The sequence below is a fragment of the Pseudopipra pipra genome, chromosome 3 (genome assembly GCF_036250125.1).
Source record: "Pseudopipra pipra isolate bDixPip1 chromosome 3, bDixPip1.hap1, whole genome shotgun sequence".
NCBI classification, from domain to species: domain Eukaryota; kingdom Metazoa; phylum Chordata; class Aves; order Passeriformes; family Pipridae; genus Pseudopipra; species Pseudopipra pipra.
In genome coordinates this window covers 76,302,963-76,321,448 of record NC_087551.1, presented here as the reverse complement: position 1 = coordinate 76,321,448, position 18,486 = coordinate 76,302,963, and the positions used below count along the sequence as shown (strand labels likewise).

The 18,486-nt window shown below is 37.7% G+C and overlaps 1 protein-coding gene across 7 annotated transcripts in view; it reads left to right on the top strand.

Moving 5' to 3' along the window:
* The window catches only part of KLHL32 (kelch like family member 32), a 123,836-nt gene that overhangs the window by 49,940 nt on the left and 55,410 nt on the right, over window positions 1-18,486 (top strand). For all 7 annotated transcript variants that reach the window (XR_010429342.1, XM_064649917.1, XM_064649924.1 and 4 more), the window contains 2 exons: window positions 4,430-4,537; window positions 12,552-12,650. Coding sequence is in view for 6 of the 7 variants with exons in the window: in XM_064649917.1 (XP_064505987.1) it covers window positions 4,430-4,537; window positions 12,552-12,650 (207 nt within the window). In the remaining variant the exon portion in view is untranslated. The remainder of the gene's footprint in view (window positions 1-4,429; window positions 4,538-12,551; window positions 12,651-18,486) is intronic.

Here is an 18,486-nt window from a genome sequence, read left to right as displayed (position 1 = left end):
AGTATCAAAAACCTTCACAGAATACTTGAGGGTATTATTTGAGAAAATGAAGTCTGAATAGCAGATGGCATCACATCTACGATGGAATGACTACCTCAGTGGACAAGGGAAGGGCTACAGATGTCATCTATCTGAACTTCTGTAAAGCCTTTGACATGGTCCCCCACAACATCCTTCTCTCTAAAGTAGAAGGAGATGGATTCAGTGAGTGGACTGCTGGATGGATAAGACAGTGAGTCAATGGCTCAGAGTCCTGATGGACATCAGTGACAAGTAGTGCCTCTTGGGGGTCCATATGGAGACCAGTGTTATTTAATATCTTCATCAGTGACACAGATAGAGGGATCGAGTGCACCCTTGGGAAATTTGCAGATGACACCAAGCTGAGTACTGCAGTTGACACACCTGAGTGATAGGATGCCATCCAGAGGGGCCTGGACAATCTTGAGGAGTGGGCCCAGGGGCATCTCATGAGGTTTAACTAGAGCAAGTGCAAGATGATGCACCTGGTTTCAAGCCCTGGTTTCAATACAGGATGGGAGATGAACAGATATAGAGCAGCCCTGCTGAGGTGGAAGAGCAGCTGGACATGAGCCAGCAATGTGCACTTGCAGCCCATAAAGGCCATTGTGTCCTAGTCTGCATCAAAGGCAGTGTGGCCAGCAGGATAAGGGAGGTGATTCTGCCCCTCTACTCTGCTCTGGTGAGACCCCACCTATAGTCCTGCATCTAGCTCTGGGCTCCCCAGCATGGGAAGGACACTGACCTGTTGGAGCGAGTCCAGAAGAGGACCACCAGGTTGATCAGAGGGATGGAGCACCTCTCCTATGAAGAAAGGCTGAGAGAATTGGGTTTGCTCAGCCTACAAATAAAAGGCTTTGGGGTGACCTAATTGTGGCCTTCCGTTATGTAGACAGAGCCTACAAGAAAGCTGGAGAGGGACTTTTGACAAGGTCATGTAGTGATAGAACAAGAGGGAAGGCTTTCAGTTTAACTGAAAGAGGGTAGGTTTAGGTTAGACATTGAGAAGAAATTCTTTACTGTGAGGGTAGTGAGGCACTGGAACAGGTTGCTCAGAGAAGTGTTTAAGGCCAGGTTGGATGGGGCTTTCAGCTAGTCTAGTGGAAGGTGTCTCTGCCCACAGCAGGGAGTTGAAACTAAGTGATCTTTACGATCCCTTTCAACCCATATGTACCAGGGTGAATTTATGCTGATACTTTTGGTCTGTGTTTGGCCCTGCCACCTGTGAAAGCTTTGCTCTTTCCCTGCCAAGTTATGGGAAAACAAGCACTGATAAACGGGAAAGTTGTCCTTGAAGAGAGCTTCTTGTATAAACTGTTTTAATTGGTATTCTGTGATTGGCTAGTTGTCCTCCAAGGTCGCTTGAAGGAGAGATTGAGGAGGAGGAGGAGGAGGATGAAGGACACCCCCAGACTCATTTGGAAAAGACCCCCCTGAGTGCAGTACGCAGGCACAGGGAAAGCCACGCGTGCGCAGAAGAGATGCACTTACATAACCGGGAGGTGGGACTGAGGGCCTCGGGCTGGGTGGTGCTGGCCACACCTGGGAGGCTGTGGCCACTCAATTAATTGTCTAAAAAGCAGATAGCGCTTTCTTGCAGGAGAGCTAACTTCACGCCAAGGACAACGTTGCCTTTTGGCAGGGATGCCTGCCAGTTTGTGAACTTACTGACTCTCCAAGGATGCAGCTTCTGCCATGGGTAATTACAGGCATGCTAGGTCGGTAAGATAACTTTATGGGCAACAGCTGGGTAACTGGGGAGGTCGTGCTGGGGGCTTATTTCTCTCCTCCTCCCTCCCTTTTGGGTTTGTTTGTTTTGTTGGCCACCTCTTGGTAATAAATATTGGTTTTTGTTAAGCTTTTAACGGTGTCTTGGTTTCAAGTTTCAGTATGGTTTTGAACCCTCCCTAATACACCATACCATTCTATAATTCTGTGCAAAGCCGTAGTCTTGTTGCTTACTGGCAGCTGCAGTTCTGATAGCCCGTTGCACCCTATGTCTGTAGTGGAAAATAAGGTGAATGAGGGCTTGTTTTCTGGCCCTGAAAGGGACTGGCATAGCATGACTTGTGACAATATGGCTAAACATCTGCAAACGGGCTGGCTTTATCTAGGCTGCCTGTTTGGAACAGCTATGGCTTGAGTTATCCCCAGGACCATAATCTGGGCATTGCCTGGGAGAATGCTAGTTGGCAAGGATCAGAGCTCTTCTGGAGGCTGTGTTTGTTAAACACTCTGGATGATTATGAACAGTGACTGAGCTAGTGGCCTGATCCTGCTGAATTTAGTGTTAGGTGTAGTAATAAAGCTTGTGTAAAGACAGTGTTGGAACCTGTGTTAAAATAATCTCCTAAACATAAAGTTAGTAAGTCTACACAGAAGAGGTCATATAGAAATGATGCCTGATCTACAGATGAGATTCAGTTAAGTGTTTCTCTGTTTCTCTGTTAAACTTAACTCATAGTGTGGAACATCATCTCTTGATCAGAATAAAACCTGTATTAGTAACCACACTGTCTTTTCATGGTTCCTATGTACAAGTTGATAGTGCTACTATTACTGTAGCATAGTTGGATAATGCAGAGCATCTTGTATCACTGAGCATGTCCAGTGTTTCTGCAGGCAGTCTGTGATGGAATTGAGTGTACAGAATGTGTGCAAATCTACCCCTGTGAAGACAGGTGTTGCTTTGATATTTTATGCTCATTATTCAGAAATTCAGAAACCAATATTATCCAAAAAGTTTGTTTAGTAGTGAATTTCTAAGAGAAGCTTATCTCTTCAAGACACCAGCTGCAAGTCTGCTTTTGCAAGGAATAGGTGACTGATGGGTACTTCGCAGCTCCTGGCAAGCTCTGAAGCCTCACAGTACCTATTAGAGCTCATTTGATACATCTAAATGACAACAAAATATCTAACTATGATGACATTTTTAATGGATTAGAAAAGTGTCTGAACTCACTAGATTTTTTTTTCTGTCTACATTGTGTCTTCTACATTTGTTTGATAAACCTTTTAAACTATTTGTCACTTTTTTTCTGTTGAGTGAGTGTGTGATAAGTATCACTCTTGCTTATACTGGATGATTTCCAGGCAACAGATTTATGCCAAATTATGGTGTTTTAATGATGGAAGTATTGTAGGAAGCATTTGGTTCGTGAAGCCACCTGAGTGTAGGTGAATCATGGAATAATTTGGGTTGGAAGGGACCTTTATAGGTCATGTAGTCATTCATATGTGCTAAAGAGTTAGAGGGGGTAGAGCTTATTTTTTTTCCTTTAAATTCAGCAGTGCTTGTTGACTGTCTCAGCTTCTGCAGGTATCAGCCAGAGTACAGAGAGAAGGTTATGTTCATGAGAAGTGCTTTGTAGCTCAAGTTCTCCAATGTGAAGTTTGGCAGCCACAGTAGAGACATTAAGTTTGGCACAAAACCTATTGGGGATAAATTTAGACTTTCTTTAGCAATGACAGATGGTAGAACTATTCAGTTTACTTGTTCGCAGTTTACTGTTTAAAGATTCGGAGTGGTGTATTTTGTTAAAAAAGTATGGGGGAGTGACAAAGAATGGAGAATGGGACCGATAAGGAGGGCAGAAGTGGTAAGTAGGGCTACTGTAGCGGGAGTGCAGGCCAGGAGGAAAGAGTGACGGGCAAAGAAGTTTAACAGAGATGAGAAGAAAAAGATTCTCACAAGGATTCAGAGGCTGATTAGGGTTGCTTCAGTCCAGGGAGGCACTGAAGACAAATCATCTGGAAAATGAGTCTTGATAAAATGACAGTTGCTCTCCTCAGTGTTATTTTCAGGGATGCTCCATAGCACCTTGCCTATCTTCACTTTAGGTTTTATGAAACTGGGGCAATAGCTAGTAAGGGGAGGTTGTAAGTTTAGGTGACTGCATCTCCAGCCTTCCTCTTCATTCAATAGCTAGAGTATTATATTGTTCAGATTCTGGTGTGAGATGCTTATTTGGAAAGGATTGTTTATAAAAGATAGTATGTTAACTACCCCTTTTTCTCTAACAAGTAATTGTGTATGGTTTATTGCTCCTTCTTATATATAATGATATTATACATAAATATTATTTCTAGTGGTGCTTGTGTAGATTATTTTTTCCCAGAGTCCAGTTATCTTTTTTATTGAATTATACCTTATTGTGTGACTGTTCCCATTGATTTCACCAGAATTATTTAGTTAAGAAGTACATATACATGGACCAAAGGGATTTGTTTCAGTTTTTCCAGAATAAGTTTTTGTATTTCTTTATTGATAAAAGGACTCAGTTGAAGGATTGATTGCTGTAAGGTTAATATTGAAACCTTGGTATAGATCTCATTCTAGCTCTCAGGTGTGTTGCTGTTTAGATTTCTTATCCAAAATTGGTTAATAACGTTTCTCTTTTTTCAATAGGCAATGTTTAGTCTCTGCATGGTTGAAAGTGAAGCCGATGAGGTGAATTTACATGGTGTCACAAGCCTTGGTTTAAAACAAGCCCTGGACTTTGCGTATACTGGACAGGTATTGTACAGTTCTTCAAAGTAAGAAACACAGTTGAAAGCAACTGCAATAAAAACTGAGTATGTCCTTTTCAGAAGTACTAGAAATTATTTTTCTTCTGCACTACCCAGTACAAGGTATTTTGATTCAACAGATCTTAATGTTTGTATATTGTGATGGATTTTTTTCTTTAGAAGGATTGTTTAATAAAAACACCACTTATGTGCATCATTGCCAGGTAGTGAACCATGTAGGATTTGTATTCCCTTTTTGTGATTGCCTGACTGTTCATAAAATCTTAATATGAGTTGATTCTGCATGCTAAATTATATTTTAAGAAAGGTGTTTCCCTAGTAAAAAATATTTATAAACTCTGCTGTGTTTGAAAAATTATATAATTGAGGAGAAAAATAGTCTCTTACTCTCTGGACAGATGCAGTTCAAGTATCTTTGTAAATGCTTATAGGTACTATACATTTTCGTTGTGACACTATGAGCACAGGTTCGATATCACATTATATCACTTCAGAACATGCAGAGTGATGCTCCTTTTCCCTTTGCCCCTTGCCATGTCTCTGCACTGCATGGTTTGAGAGCATTGCTGTGTGACTTCATCTCAATTCAGAGTTCATGGGTAGTGAGCTCAGAACACCTTGCTATGTGCTCTTTTGGATTCTAAAACTCCAGATAATCAAACTATTTTTGGAATATTGGTACAATATTGGTACAATATTTTTGGAATATTGGTACAATACATCAGTTGAGTCCACTGATGTATTAGTGATCTTTATTAGTTAATTTCAGAACTGAAAGCTTAAATCCGTATTGCGTTATTCTGGAAGAGCTGTTGAGTTATATAAATTTAAGGCATCTGCTTCTATACTGTGGATTGAGTATATGGCCTTATATGGGTCTTTTCATTGTTTGGTTTTGGGGTTTTTGTTTTGTTTTTTTTGTTTGTTTGTTTGATTGGTTGGTTAGGGTTTTTTTTGTTTTGGTTTGGTTTTTTTTACAAAGAAACTAAATAGGAATAAGGAAAAAAAAACCTACCTGTTTTAAAGGATCTATTTTTGTCACTAGCCCACACAACAGTTATAGTTTAGCTCTTGAATTTCTGTGTTTCTGCTGTTATGGAAAACAGAACTTATTGAAAGGTTTCTTTTATATAAGTGATAGATAGAGATGCCATACTATATTAGTGAATTAGCTGAAGATCTCAGTACATGACTTGTCATTGGTATGTTTTTCGTTGTTTCAGTTGAAAGTTTTGATAAAAATTGGAATGGTAGGCACCTGCATCACCTTTTTAGTAACTTTAAATTATAGGTTGATTATTCTGAAGGGAGAACTCTTGTTAGAAGTATCTTTTGAGAGGATGGGTTGTATTTGATTTCTGTCTGACCCATCCTGTCTGTTGGGATTAGATATATTCGCCATCTTTCAGCAAAACTCATAGTCTAATAAACCTGTGTAAAATACACCGAGAACCTTTGAAAGAATGGATATGGCTTTTATGTAACCCAACAAGCAACCGCACATTGCTGCCAGGATAATATTCCCAGCTCCCTAGCAAATAATATGCGCCTTCTGTCCTTGGTTCTTTTAGAGTCTTTTGAGTCTTTCATTTTCAGGCATAATCTACTTTGAATAAATGAATGGGGTTCTTAAGTTAAATATAGATGTGCATGTATGTGCAGTTGCTCATACAGATAATTGATTACAAGGTGAAGTTTGCTCTGTCCTGTCTCTCAGGTACACCAAGCGCTACTTTGATGAATAGAGAAAAGAGAAGTATTCTGCAGGAGTTTTCTTATAAAGGTGCCTTTGAAGCATAACTCAAGTGATAATGTGGGTCTGAGAATTAGCAGTATTGCTTTTTTGCTTTAGGCCTTGAAATTCTCTTCTGGCACTGGGTTTCTATGTCTTGAGCATTGCTTATGTACTGACTCAGGCTGACAAAATCTGGGTGAGCATTTCAAGGTAGTGAGTGGGAGTAATCCACAAAGGCTATTAATAAACTGGATTACTGGATGCTTACATCAGAGAGAGAGTTTTGAAGACACTCATCATTGGTTTGGTTTGCAAACTATTTCTGATTTAAAAAATAAAATATTGGTTAGTAACCCAAAACTCACTCATGCCAAATACAATCTTATATTGCTCTGAAAATGTAGGTATCAAGACATGATCTGAAATACCTCTTAAAAGTGAAACCCATGAACTCTATTTAATTTCTTTTTTTTATTTGGCCAAAATGTTGGTCAAAAAAAATGGATGTTTCTCTAGGTAACGCTGTGGAATTCCTTAAGTGTCTATGTCTAAGAAGATAAGTAATTAGTTGCAGCTTTCTTCTCTTTATTTCTTTAATATGCTGAACTTACGTTTGAGATGCTACACATCAAATTGAATGCAGCTTTCTGTGAAAAATAATATATTGGAGACATCTGGTGGAAATATTTAATATTGCACAATGGCCTGCAGTTTTTGAAAGTTATCAAAATTAAGAAATTTAATTTTTAGGATAACACTAAAATCTGAAATTAAACTCTGTCATCCTTGCCTCTAATTTGTTAATTCTAAATATGCCTGTGGACTTAAAATAAAAACTTGGTCTTCCTGTCTACTTAGGCAGACAGTGCCTTATCATAATTACTGTTGGAAATATTTTGTTTGTAAGGGAAACCTGATCGTTCAGAAGAAAAGAGTTTTAAAACTCAAATACAAATAATACCATAATTCCAACTGAGTTAATCCATTACTATGGTCCTTAATCATCACAAAGAAAGAAATCTGGTGTTCAAATAAGTAAAACTAATGAAAGGAATGGCAGCAGAATTCTATTTTGTTTTATGCATATAGGTTCTCAGTAATCCTCTAATAATGAAATCTTTGGTAAAAAAAAGTCTTAAATATGTTTCATCTTGACCATAGGCATTTTACCATATAATTCCATAATCAAAATTGATTGATAGGCTACAACTTTCCTGTTGTAGTTGCCATATCCTTTCTTCATAAAAGGGCTTTAAGGTCATTCCCTCTTCTGCTTCACAGCTGGCAGCAATAAGACCAGGCCAGAGCCTCAGTGAGTAGATTACTTGCCCTGCCTTTTCCAAGTGTTAGATTTGCATTGGAAGGGAGATACATGAAGTACAATCCAATATAGGAACTATATATTTTAGATTATTAATATAGAGAAGCAGTTCTTGGTGCAGTTTGGAGCTCACAATTCTTTCTGTCCAACTAAGAGTCTTAACCACTGTGTTAGAGAGTCATGGGCATTGTTCTTTTCTTTTTGACTATTTTTTTTTTTATTTTAACCCTTCTGTTAGCAAGAGACACAATCTTATTTGGAGGAATGGGATAGCCCCCAAATAGGCCAGTGCAGTTGGCTGGCAAGTCACAAGAGCACTGGCTTTAATTTACAGTGGATGATCCTAATTCAACAAAAATACAAACGCACAGTTGGAGTCCTATGCATACTGAAATGCTCCAGACTTGGATCTTTCTTCTTGGTAACTATGTTTTATCATATGTCTTTAATCTATGGTAATGGAAATATTTTGCATTTAGATGGAATTTTATTTAAGGACCTCAAAACACGTTATAAAAGCAAGTAATCACTGTCCTTACTTTGCTGCATCATAAACAGGAAATTATTTTGGGAGAAAATTACTTTCCAAAGACAGCACAGCAAACCAGTAGCTTTATTAGGGCGTAATGCCAAGTTTTGCTCTTTTCCTAACTGGCTGGTCTCTTTTCTTTTTGATTGTTTTGGGTTTTTTTTCCTAAACTATGATATTTTGTTTCTGTATTAATAGAAATTAAATTGTTGTCATAAAGTTATAAAATTATTCTGAATTGTCAAAGCTTACAGCTTCTTTGTGAAATTGTACTTTCATTAGTTATTTCTTTAACAAAAAAAACCAAAAAGACCAAAACATGAAAGAATGAAAGATCTTCTCACATGGTAAACAAATAGTACAAATAAATGTTTTCAAGTACAACAATTTCTCCTGATAATTGCTTTGATTCCTTTATAAAATCTTGGCTTTCATTTCTCATCAATTCCTCCCTTCATTTGATATTGACAGTTTTTCTAGTGATCAACAAGTATTTCACCTACCATTTTTAGTTAAGATCGGGGAAAATAGCTCTCAATATCTTAGCACCTCTTATTGTGTTAATCCTCTCTATCTCTCTTGTGGATGGAGGTGTGTTGCAAAGGTGTATTGTGATGGTTGATTTTCTTGGGTAAGTGGCCTTCAGTATCCTGTGCTTAGCAGTTCCACTGGCTGCCTTTTGAGTGAAATGAATCAGTTAAACCACCTTCTGTCCCTCGCAAAAGTGACTTCAACTATCCTTCTTTACTACTGGGGACAGAATGCCAAAGTCGTGGATACCTGAATACAACAGGTCTCTGTCTTACTGTAAATACTTAACATCCTTTTTCAGTGCAATTTCAAAGCCAAAGGTAAAAATTTGATACTTAGATAGGGGCGTTTCCTTTTTCACTTATATCAGGAGGATAATCTCGTTTCTGTGCATAGCACTAGGTTATAGCTGCTAGGCGTTAGGGTCACAGTTCAGCTACAGATTGCCCAGAAGGCTTAGAATAATACAAAGCTTAATTAACTCACTTTATGAAGTTTATTTTACAGAAAGTTAAATGTTCCATGTTATTTGCTGTGGACAGAAATTAAGCTAGGGACAAGACAGCCTTTCTAGAGCTGAAAGTGATTAAAGTAATGAAACACCTTCGCCAAAAAATAGTGAATTTGCTTGGAGTCTTGCTTATTCAAATCCTGTTTACTTCTAATAGTGGTATTTACTTCATAGTGGTATGAAGCTATGTCAGGGAAAGATCAGGCTGGACATTAGGAAAAGGTTCTTCACTGAAAGGGTGGTAGATCACTGGAACAGGCTCCCCAGGGAAGTGGTCATGGCCCCAAGCTTGTCAGAGTACAAGGAGTGCCACTCTTAGTCATGTGGTTTAGGAGAAACATGGAGCAGAGGCATAGGACTAGATGATCTTCCAACTTGAAATATTCTATGATTTTACGATGTATATGGTGTGCATTTAACACAAATTTTCATTTAGTTTTCTGGAAAAATATTATAACATATATCAGAGGATGCTGGTTGTGATTCCTTCTGGTATTGGCTAATGAGACATCTGGATTTTGTAACGAGTGCTACCAAACATTACATACCAGGGCTTTGGACTGTTGCCTGCAGGGAACTAGAACATTCTTTCCCAACTCACTTTTTTGAAGCAGAATTTGTCAATGTGCAAGGAGCTTAGAATTCAACTGAAGCATGAATGAACAGGGAGACAGGCAAAAGTGCTGTCTGGTTGAGAGTGAAATGCAGTCTAAATTACTTTAAAAGAAAAGTTAAGGGGTTTGATTGCTCTCAAGCACACAGAAAGATCTCCATCAGGCAAAAACAAGTGATACTTTTGTTAGATACCTGTCTCGTTTTAAATGCTGATCACTGCAAGTGAAGTCAAGAAGGAATTTTCTTTTCATCAAAGGGGCAGGAATCTTAGATATTTTTTCTTGTTTTCTATGTTAAATTCCATATCATTTACTTCCTAGAATTTTCTGACATGAAATTACATATTTCCTTACTGTATGTACTTGTGGTGTGCATGTGGTGGTATTTAACTGCATTTATGTTAATATTCATTTATGTTAATATGGATGGCCCGAATAACATATAAACAACTATGCTGGTAATTAATAAAAATCAAGTCATTTTATTAGTGTATAGAAGCTGGGAGGTGTAGAATAATTTTGAATCACCCCAGTTTCAGTAGAAGGAAGGTTTGCAATATTTTCTTCCTTTTTATTGTTTTCTGTTTCTTGTGGATTTCCCCAGCATGCAGTTTGCTTCTGGTGAATGTTTAGCATAGATGAACTAGTATTTTTGCATATCCCCAAGTGAGTGTTGAATAGAAGTTGAGGTAGTTCCATTTATGGCAAAGTTTTTTGAAGAGATAAACTAGACTTTCCTCAATTACCTTGGGAAACTCAAAGATGAATATGTTTTCTCAGCACAATAAATCTTGCATGGTATAGGAAAGCTGTAAGAAATGGAAGAGCATGTAAGAAATATGTCTGCCATCTTGAAATACACTTTTGTTACTGAGTTTGTGCAAATCACCTCTAGACAGTAGCCAGACACCCTCCTTGTCTCTTGTCCTACTTCTCATCTCAAAGTGCTACCAGTATTATTTATAAACGGATTGCTGTAGCTTTAAAATACATTAACACTATCAGAGTTAAATATAGTTTGTCTACACCTACAAGGTACTAATGTGCTTGGGGTTCTGATTCTCTTCATATTGTGTCTTTAACAATGCAAAACTGGTGGCTGGCACTTAGTAAGTAATGCACCATCAGATGGCAACTTTCTCAGTGTAGCTCATGTCTGAATAACATACACTGCAAGATCTGTACCAGCTTGTTTTGTCAGTCTGACCTTGAGTTCTCACTTGAACATACTTGACAGTGCTGCTTCTTTTTTTTTTTTCAATATCCATACCTGTTGGAGATATTTTTGTGACTGAAATCTGTTCTATTTTTCCATATTTTTCTCATCATGCTAAGCAACCTCAGTAGCACCAACCAAAAACCTGGATGGTGCTGGGGCTGATTCTCATTTACATTAAGATCCTTACATGTCTTTCTGGCTTGATGAAGAACTTTTGTATAGTATGTAAATGACATATAATGTTCAATTAAAACCTAGTATTAATATATATATGATGATTTGCACAAGCTTTAAGCATGTCATATACTCCCAGAACTCAGTATACATGAGTTCTTGCTATAAACAAGGATTTTTCGGTATAAACAAGGATCAGGCCCCTTCTCTCCTTATATATCCATTGTATTGGAGATATTTTGTGGTTTTGCTTGAAGAAATGCATACACATTTTTCATTTTCCCTCAAAAATAGTTAAACTACAAAAGATGCAGATGAGTGTCTTTCCTTTTGTTTGCCTTCTTCCTTATTCTGCTGTATTTGAGGTATACAGTTGATGCTGTGAGATAAAACTGAATCATGTGGGCAGAAGAAAAAGGATCTGAAAAAAAGCTTTACTTCCCTGTGGAGCAGTGAGACACTGACCTCATGTGGTGTGAAACCAAAGTTGCCAGAGGAAATACAAGGATAAAACTGAATAAAGCGAGCATCTTTGAAAAATTAATTTTTCTTATGGATTTCTGATTTTTGTTGGATATTGCACTACTTAAATAATTTTAGTTTATGTAGTTTATAGTGTGATTGCTAATAAGAAGTTGACCAGTGTCTTTATTCCCAAAGACTTTTTTGTTTCCCAAAAGGGATGCTCTAACAAGCTGACCCCAAGACAGCAGTCTAGCAGCTGTGGTCCAGTTATCCTTACTGCTGCCTCTACATGATTTTAATTGAAATGAGTAGGAGATTCATGTGAGCAACTGACTGAATAATCAGTCTTGGTTTCTAAGGCCTTTCCGGCACTTCCCCAGCAGCATGCTCACTGTGCTTTCAGAGCCCTGCTCTGTAAAATGAAGACAGTGGTTAGGAAAATTATAATGTGGTACCATGCAGAATAGGAAGGGTGTTCCTAGTCTGTATATTTTTAATACGCATGAATAATATTAATAGTGGGGACTTCTGAGTCAGTTCTGTTGGCCTGATTCATCAGTATATATGGATGCATCCAAGTATGTAGATAACAAAAGGAGGTTCTGTTATTTTGAAAAGTCTCCCTCTTAAATAAACAGCATGCATTTAGTTTCAAAATATTTAGAGGGTAATGTGGCTTATGGACTGTCACAGGGAAAAAAAAAAAAAGCTTAGAAATCCTTTGGGCAATTCAGATGAACTTTAGACACTGTCCCCATCCTGCAAAGACTTCTCTATATGCTTAATTGTACTCTTTCTGTTCTTTGTGTTGACTCAAATGTCTGAAATAACAAAAGCCCTTACTGTTTTCTACAAGTACTCTGAGTTCCAGATGACAAACCTTCCATTTTCTTCTTTACAGATCCTCTTGGAACCAGGGGTGATACAGGACGTCCTGGCAGCTGGGAGTCATTTGCAGCTGCTGGAGCTTCTCAGTTTATGTTCTCACTATCTCATTGAGGTGAGGCTTCTCATCCTAAACAGCCATTTCTGTTTGGTACACTTTTGTTAAAAGTCTAATTTCGTTAAGAGAGTATTAGTACAATGCCTGGTGTAACCTAAATGGCAAAAACTGGATTTCAGGATTTTTGAGTGTAATTTGGGTTTCAGTTTGTGGGAGATGCTTTCTCCTTCCATACATTTTGTCCATTTCATTCCTGAAAGCAAGAATGCTTTCTTCTGCCTCAGTTTACCAAATGCTAGGTATTTCCCTTTGGGGATCATGAATATTATGAAGAATTCAGATGCATAAGTGTTCACAACAGATTTTGATATGTATCCCAGGGCACTACTACCTCTGAAGGGATAAGGCTTATTATAATGGCCCCTTATTCTCAACTGGCCTCATGCCCATAATGCTGATATCTTTATCAAACAAAAAATTTGAGTGCAGTAAACTAATTTTCTGTGATGGCTTATAGCAAGAACACAACTTTGATGTGTAACTATGAAAAACCTTATAAAAATAAAATAGCAATAGCAATTCTACAGAACTGTTTACTTTTCTTGGTAATTTTTCAGTATGGTTTCTGAAATAGGTTGTGTTAGCTGCTTCTGGGCAACAGGTGGGCATGGAAATGCACATCAGCACAGTCCTCTTAGTATGAACTTGCCTTCCAACAGCGTAACTGCCTTTGAACAGTCTGAGTGTGTTTGGCAGCACGCTGAGCTACTGAGTACTGGGGGCAGGCAGGATCTCATGGTAAGAACTTCAGGATGTACTTGAAGGCTCTGTGTCTTATGGAGAAGTGTTAGCCTTACAAAACCCTTCAAAATGTGTGTTCAGATAATAAGACAGTATTAATTTGTACATTATAAATTGATTAGAATGTTAGAGGAGCTGGTAGACTTATGCAATTCATTTTTTTTTTCAGGAATGTAAGGAGGGATTTAATTTTTCTGAGAAAATAGACACAAATTGTAATGGGAAAGGTGGTTGGTTGGAGAAATAAGAACTGTGAGATGCTAAGTAAGCCACAAAACCTACCAGTTGTCAGGCAGGCACAGGAAGGAGTTACTGTAATGAAAAAGAAGATACAAATCTAACATTATACCCTGTATTTAATGGCCCCCTAACAAATCAGTCAGTGGCAGTATGCCTCTGCTGCTAATGTGGTTCTGTGTTTGTCAGAAATTGAACCAAAGAGAATATTGCAGCAAAGAATCTAGGGAAAATATTGAAAAGTAGGGAAGAAGCTGGGTATTGTGCTGGTGAGATGGGGACATGAGAGAACTGTAGGAGAAGAGCAGGTATATGCTTAGCATAAATCCTTGTGCTAACTACAAAGTTTCTGATATTTGTAGCTCTTCCCTCAGCACCATCTTAATACTTTTAATCCTGAGGCCACTGCAGGGGAAAGGCGGACAACTGTACGATTAGCAGTGCTTTGGGTCTCATCCTTGATGTGCAAGCCATAGTCAGCTACTTAGGAAGAGATTCATAATGAATTAAAAATCTCCCAAAACAAAACAAAACAAATCAATCCCAAAATTACACTACCTCCACAAGAAAACCACTCTGGAGTGAATAAACATTGCTTCTAAATTATTCTATAATTAACAGATCCGGAAAAATTCTCTGGAGATGACAATCGTAGAATCCTGTATGTTGAAAAAGACCTTTAAGATCAAGTCCAACCATAAAATGATAACTTGCAAAAGAAGCAGAAGTGTTTTAATTCCTCTCCTGCTAATACTTTTTCTGTTTCTCTTATGTCTTTAGATGCAGTTTGTCTCATGCGTATTTATTTGCATGTTTTTTCTCCTTCTATAATTTAGAAGAGAACCATGTCCTTCATGAGTCATAGAAACCACAACTCTGTCGTCTGCAGTTGCTGTAAGATGTGTAAAAGATGTGAAATAGCACTGTTGTACTCTCAGTAGTACGCCAGGGTAGAATAACTGGAGCTACACTGGTGTAAAAATTAGGAGGAAGTGGGGCTCAGTGTCTGGATTTTTAGTAATGGAGGTAGGGAATAAGGTAGGGGATGAGAGGCAGGGAAAAAGGAGGAGTATGTGTGTTGGAAGACAGAGAGCAGTGCTATTTCTTTAGACTATTTTTTAATCAGGATCTCGTTGTAAGGTTTTGAAACTGCATGAACATCTGTGGGATGGCTATAGCTTATATCATATTGGATTCTAGGCTGTATTTTACTCTTTTTCTGGTATTTTTTAACCTGGTTCACCTCAACAAGGCATATACGTAGACAGATTTCCAGTCTGATTAGATCATAGTTTGAATTTACCTGTCTTTTTTGTTCTGTAGTGTTGCAGTCCATACAAGTAATCAGCCCTGAGTGATTGTGTAAGCCTTTTTAACAGAGGCCAAGAAGGTACTGCACATTAAGACTGTGATATCTTTCAGGGTCCAAACTAATTATATCAAGTACCTGTTTTTTCTACATGTTATTGAGTGACTTTAAAAAATGTTTCTTGCTTTATTTTAGTACTATCTGAAAATAAAATCAAAGTAGTTAAGGAAGTCTTCTTTAAAGCCACTTACCCTTGCTGCAGTTGATAACTGGGGTGCTTGTCACCCCACATGCTGTGATACAGATGCTGGAAAGAGATTAGTGCTTGCCCTTTCTCTTCTTTCTGATGAATTTGAGTGTGCTAGAGTTCTTTATTTCCAATGCTAGTGATTTTCTTTCTTGCTGTTTGGAGTTGTTCAGATATCCTGAACTTAGCTTAGTTTAGCATAAATTCAGGAAATACAGTATGTGGGATCTAGCTGTCATTTAATGTTGTGTAACGATGACACAGAGTTTTAACTTGTTAGGATTGTCTTTAAATGTTTGGATTAGACCAGGCTTTTCCCATATGAGTGCTGCTTTTATTGTTAACACTCGTTCCAGCTCTCCTCTCTCTGTAGATGTTCCAGCTTGTCATTTTATTGGAACTGTCTTGAACAGTTTCATCTTTTCTTGATACTTTTATCTGGGGCCTGTAATGGTTCCATGGATTTCAATAAGGAGGATTTTTTTGCTACAAATGCAATTGGCATCACCCATACACATCTGATCTGATTTATCTAAGATGATTGTCAAAGTGTCTAATTGTCAAAAATTATTTGTAGTGCACTGGGCACACATTAATTTTGCAGCCAACGCTGCATATTCACTGGTCTTTAAGGAATTTCCTCTCGGTTGTCTCAAAATAAACAAGATGTTATTTTGACTATAAGAGAGATCCTCTTTGTCATAGACCAAACGGCTTAGAAGACTTTAATTTGTTGATGAATCCCAAAAAGGTTTCTGTTACAAATTGCTTGAGTTGCATTTATGGCAATTTTTTTAAGAATTCTCAATCAAAGGAACAACAGAAAAAAGGAAAGGAACATTCTTTCTCCCCACCCTCAATTAGATAATATCAATGTCTAAGACATTTATGATAGCGTGATGCGGTGGAGATTTCTGACAACACTTATAGTTTATTAAATGCATTTTATCATCTATAAACTTCTCATTATCAAATGTTCTGTAGCATCTAATGTTGATTTGATATTCTCATTTGAAACTCATGCTCATTTTGGATTGATAATTTACTAATTTTTATTTTAAAATAGCTATTGTTCATATTTTCTGTATTTGCAAACAAGAAAAATGTCCAAATATTCCCTACTTGAGGTCTTAATTCCAGCTTTGTGTTGTGCAGACTTCTCCCCCCACCTCAGTCATATCTTGAATTATGATTACTCCACAACCTCTGCTGTTTGGGGGTTTTGTTTTTAGTTTCATTTGTAGAGAGGGACTCTTTCAAAGCATGCTGATGTATTTTATTTGAGACACATGCATATTCATGAATCTTATGTCATCTGCATAATTCTCAGGTACATTAAACATTGAAACAAGGCTTGTAAGCTCACACATCTGTTTCAAGCTGAACAAACGGTAAGGCAATGTGATTTTTCTGAGCTGTGTTGGTGTTATGTAGGTGTGTGAAAGCTTAAGCTAAAGACTTGAACTTTGTGTACCTTGAATTGCACTAAGGTCTGTGATCAAGCACACAGCATTTGCTTGCAGAGAGCACATCCAGCTCTCCAAGATTCTTATTTTCTGAGTTCCTCCTCCAGCTCAGGTTGATTGTCAGTTTTGTCTGAGATCTTTCAAAGGAGGCTAACGCAGAATGGTGCAGCCAACAGCCAGACTTGGAAATTTAATGGGAACAGGTTATCTGAATATCTTCTTTACCTTTTGAAAGTTTTAGTCTGTCGAGTTCCAGTGGACTGTATTTGTCCTATAATGTTGGAGAAGGCAAGAGAAAGCTTAGCTGAAGGCATTGAATATGTGGTACATCTGAGAGTGGACTTCTTAAATGGAGCTGTGGAGAACACGATATTAGGTGGTGTGTTGTTGATGACCTATTTTGCACTTTAGAGTTTGTAAATGTTTTTCTGAAGGATATATGACAACTTTATTCTTATACAAGAGAATAAACATGTTAAATCATTTATTCAGAACATAGAAGTGTTTGTTTCATAAATAAGTCTGAGTTATATAACTGATTGTAGATCTAAGAAGTTTTGTCTTTTTCCTCAACTGTTTTGTGTATTCAGTACCAAAGAGAGCCACAAACTGCAAGTTATTTCAACAAGCAAAGAGTATTAATAAAGAGGGAATGCTATTGAGAATACAAGTTTTTAATGGAATTTCCTTCTACTGATCAACATCAACTCAGTATTGTGCAGGAAGTAATTGGTTTTTAAACTAGAGTTTGATTACCACTAGTATTCAGGGATCTGGGACATTGGACTGTCCATATTTGAAATCTTAAAGCTAAGTGATTTTTCTGTATTTTCCAAAGTCCAGCATTATTTTTTCAGTGGAGTTCGAGGTACTTCCTGAGTTACATTCAAGGTAATAAGAGGATGGTTGTGAGGGGTTAAGAAGTTGCAGAACTATCCTAAGCAAAATACTCATTTCTGAGAGGTGGCACATGGCATGATGTTAGTTGGCATTTATCCCATTAACTTTCTGCTGCGAGATCAGGCACCGTTTGTGAAGAACAAGTTAAATTTATGTACTGGACAGAATCTGAGGTATCATTTATTTTGAGTTTATTGGTTGGACCGTTGCATAGTTTCAATAACACCTTATTAGATGTGGCATTAGCTGACTGTCCTTGTACTCAGTGTTGGAAAGGATTTCCTATTCCCACAATAGCTAGGAGCACTGGGTATAGTAGACATGAGCTGTGATCCTGATTACTACTAGAGCTACTTTGACTGGTAAGAATTGTTATTGGGATCATAAATGTTTTTGTGTCAAGTGAACTTGAAAGTTTGATGCCAGTGTTCCCATTAGTTTTAAGTGCATTAATGTTCCCTGCTAAATGGTAAATGGTGTTGGTTACCTTTTAGAAACTTCATTATAGTAGACAGAACTCCGCTATAGGTATATCTGCTTGCTTGCTACTGATGTCAGTCACAGCATCTTTAAAGAGAGCTAATTTAAGCTGAAAAGAGCATTTTAGCTCTTTAGGTGAGTGATTACAATGATCCTGAAGAAACACAGCACTGGACAACAGCAGTCAACTGGTATTTTCTTGGGTCTGTATTGTACTGCTCTGGATTCTTCCATACAAAAGCAGACAGTGGACAGGATCAGGCCTGGAATGCAAAACTTAGATTAATCAACACACAAATGATAGAATAAGGCCTCCTGGAGTAATTCCTGGTAATATTTGAAGTAGGCAAATTGTCTTGGGTAGGGGCATTTGATTTTTAACCTAGTACTGTAATGGTCAATTTGGTATTATAAAACAATTTTTTTTCATGTTGTATGGAGTGCCTAATGATC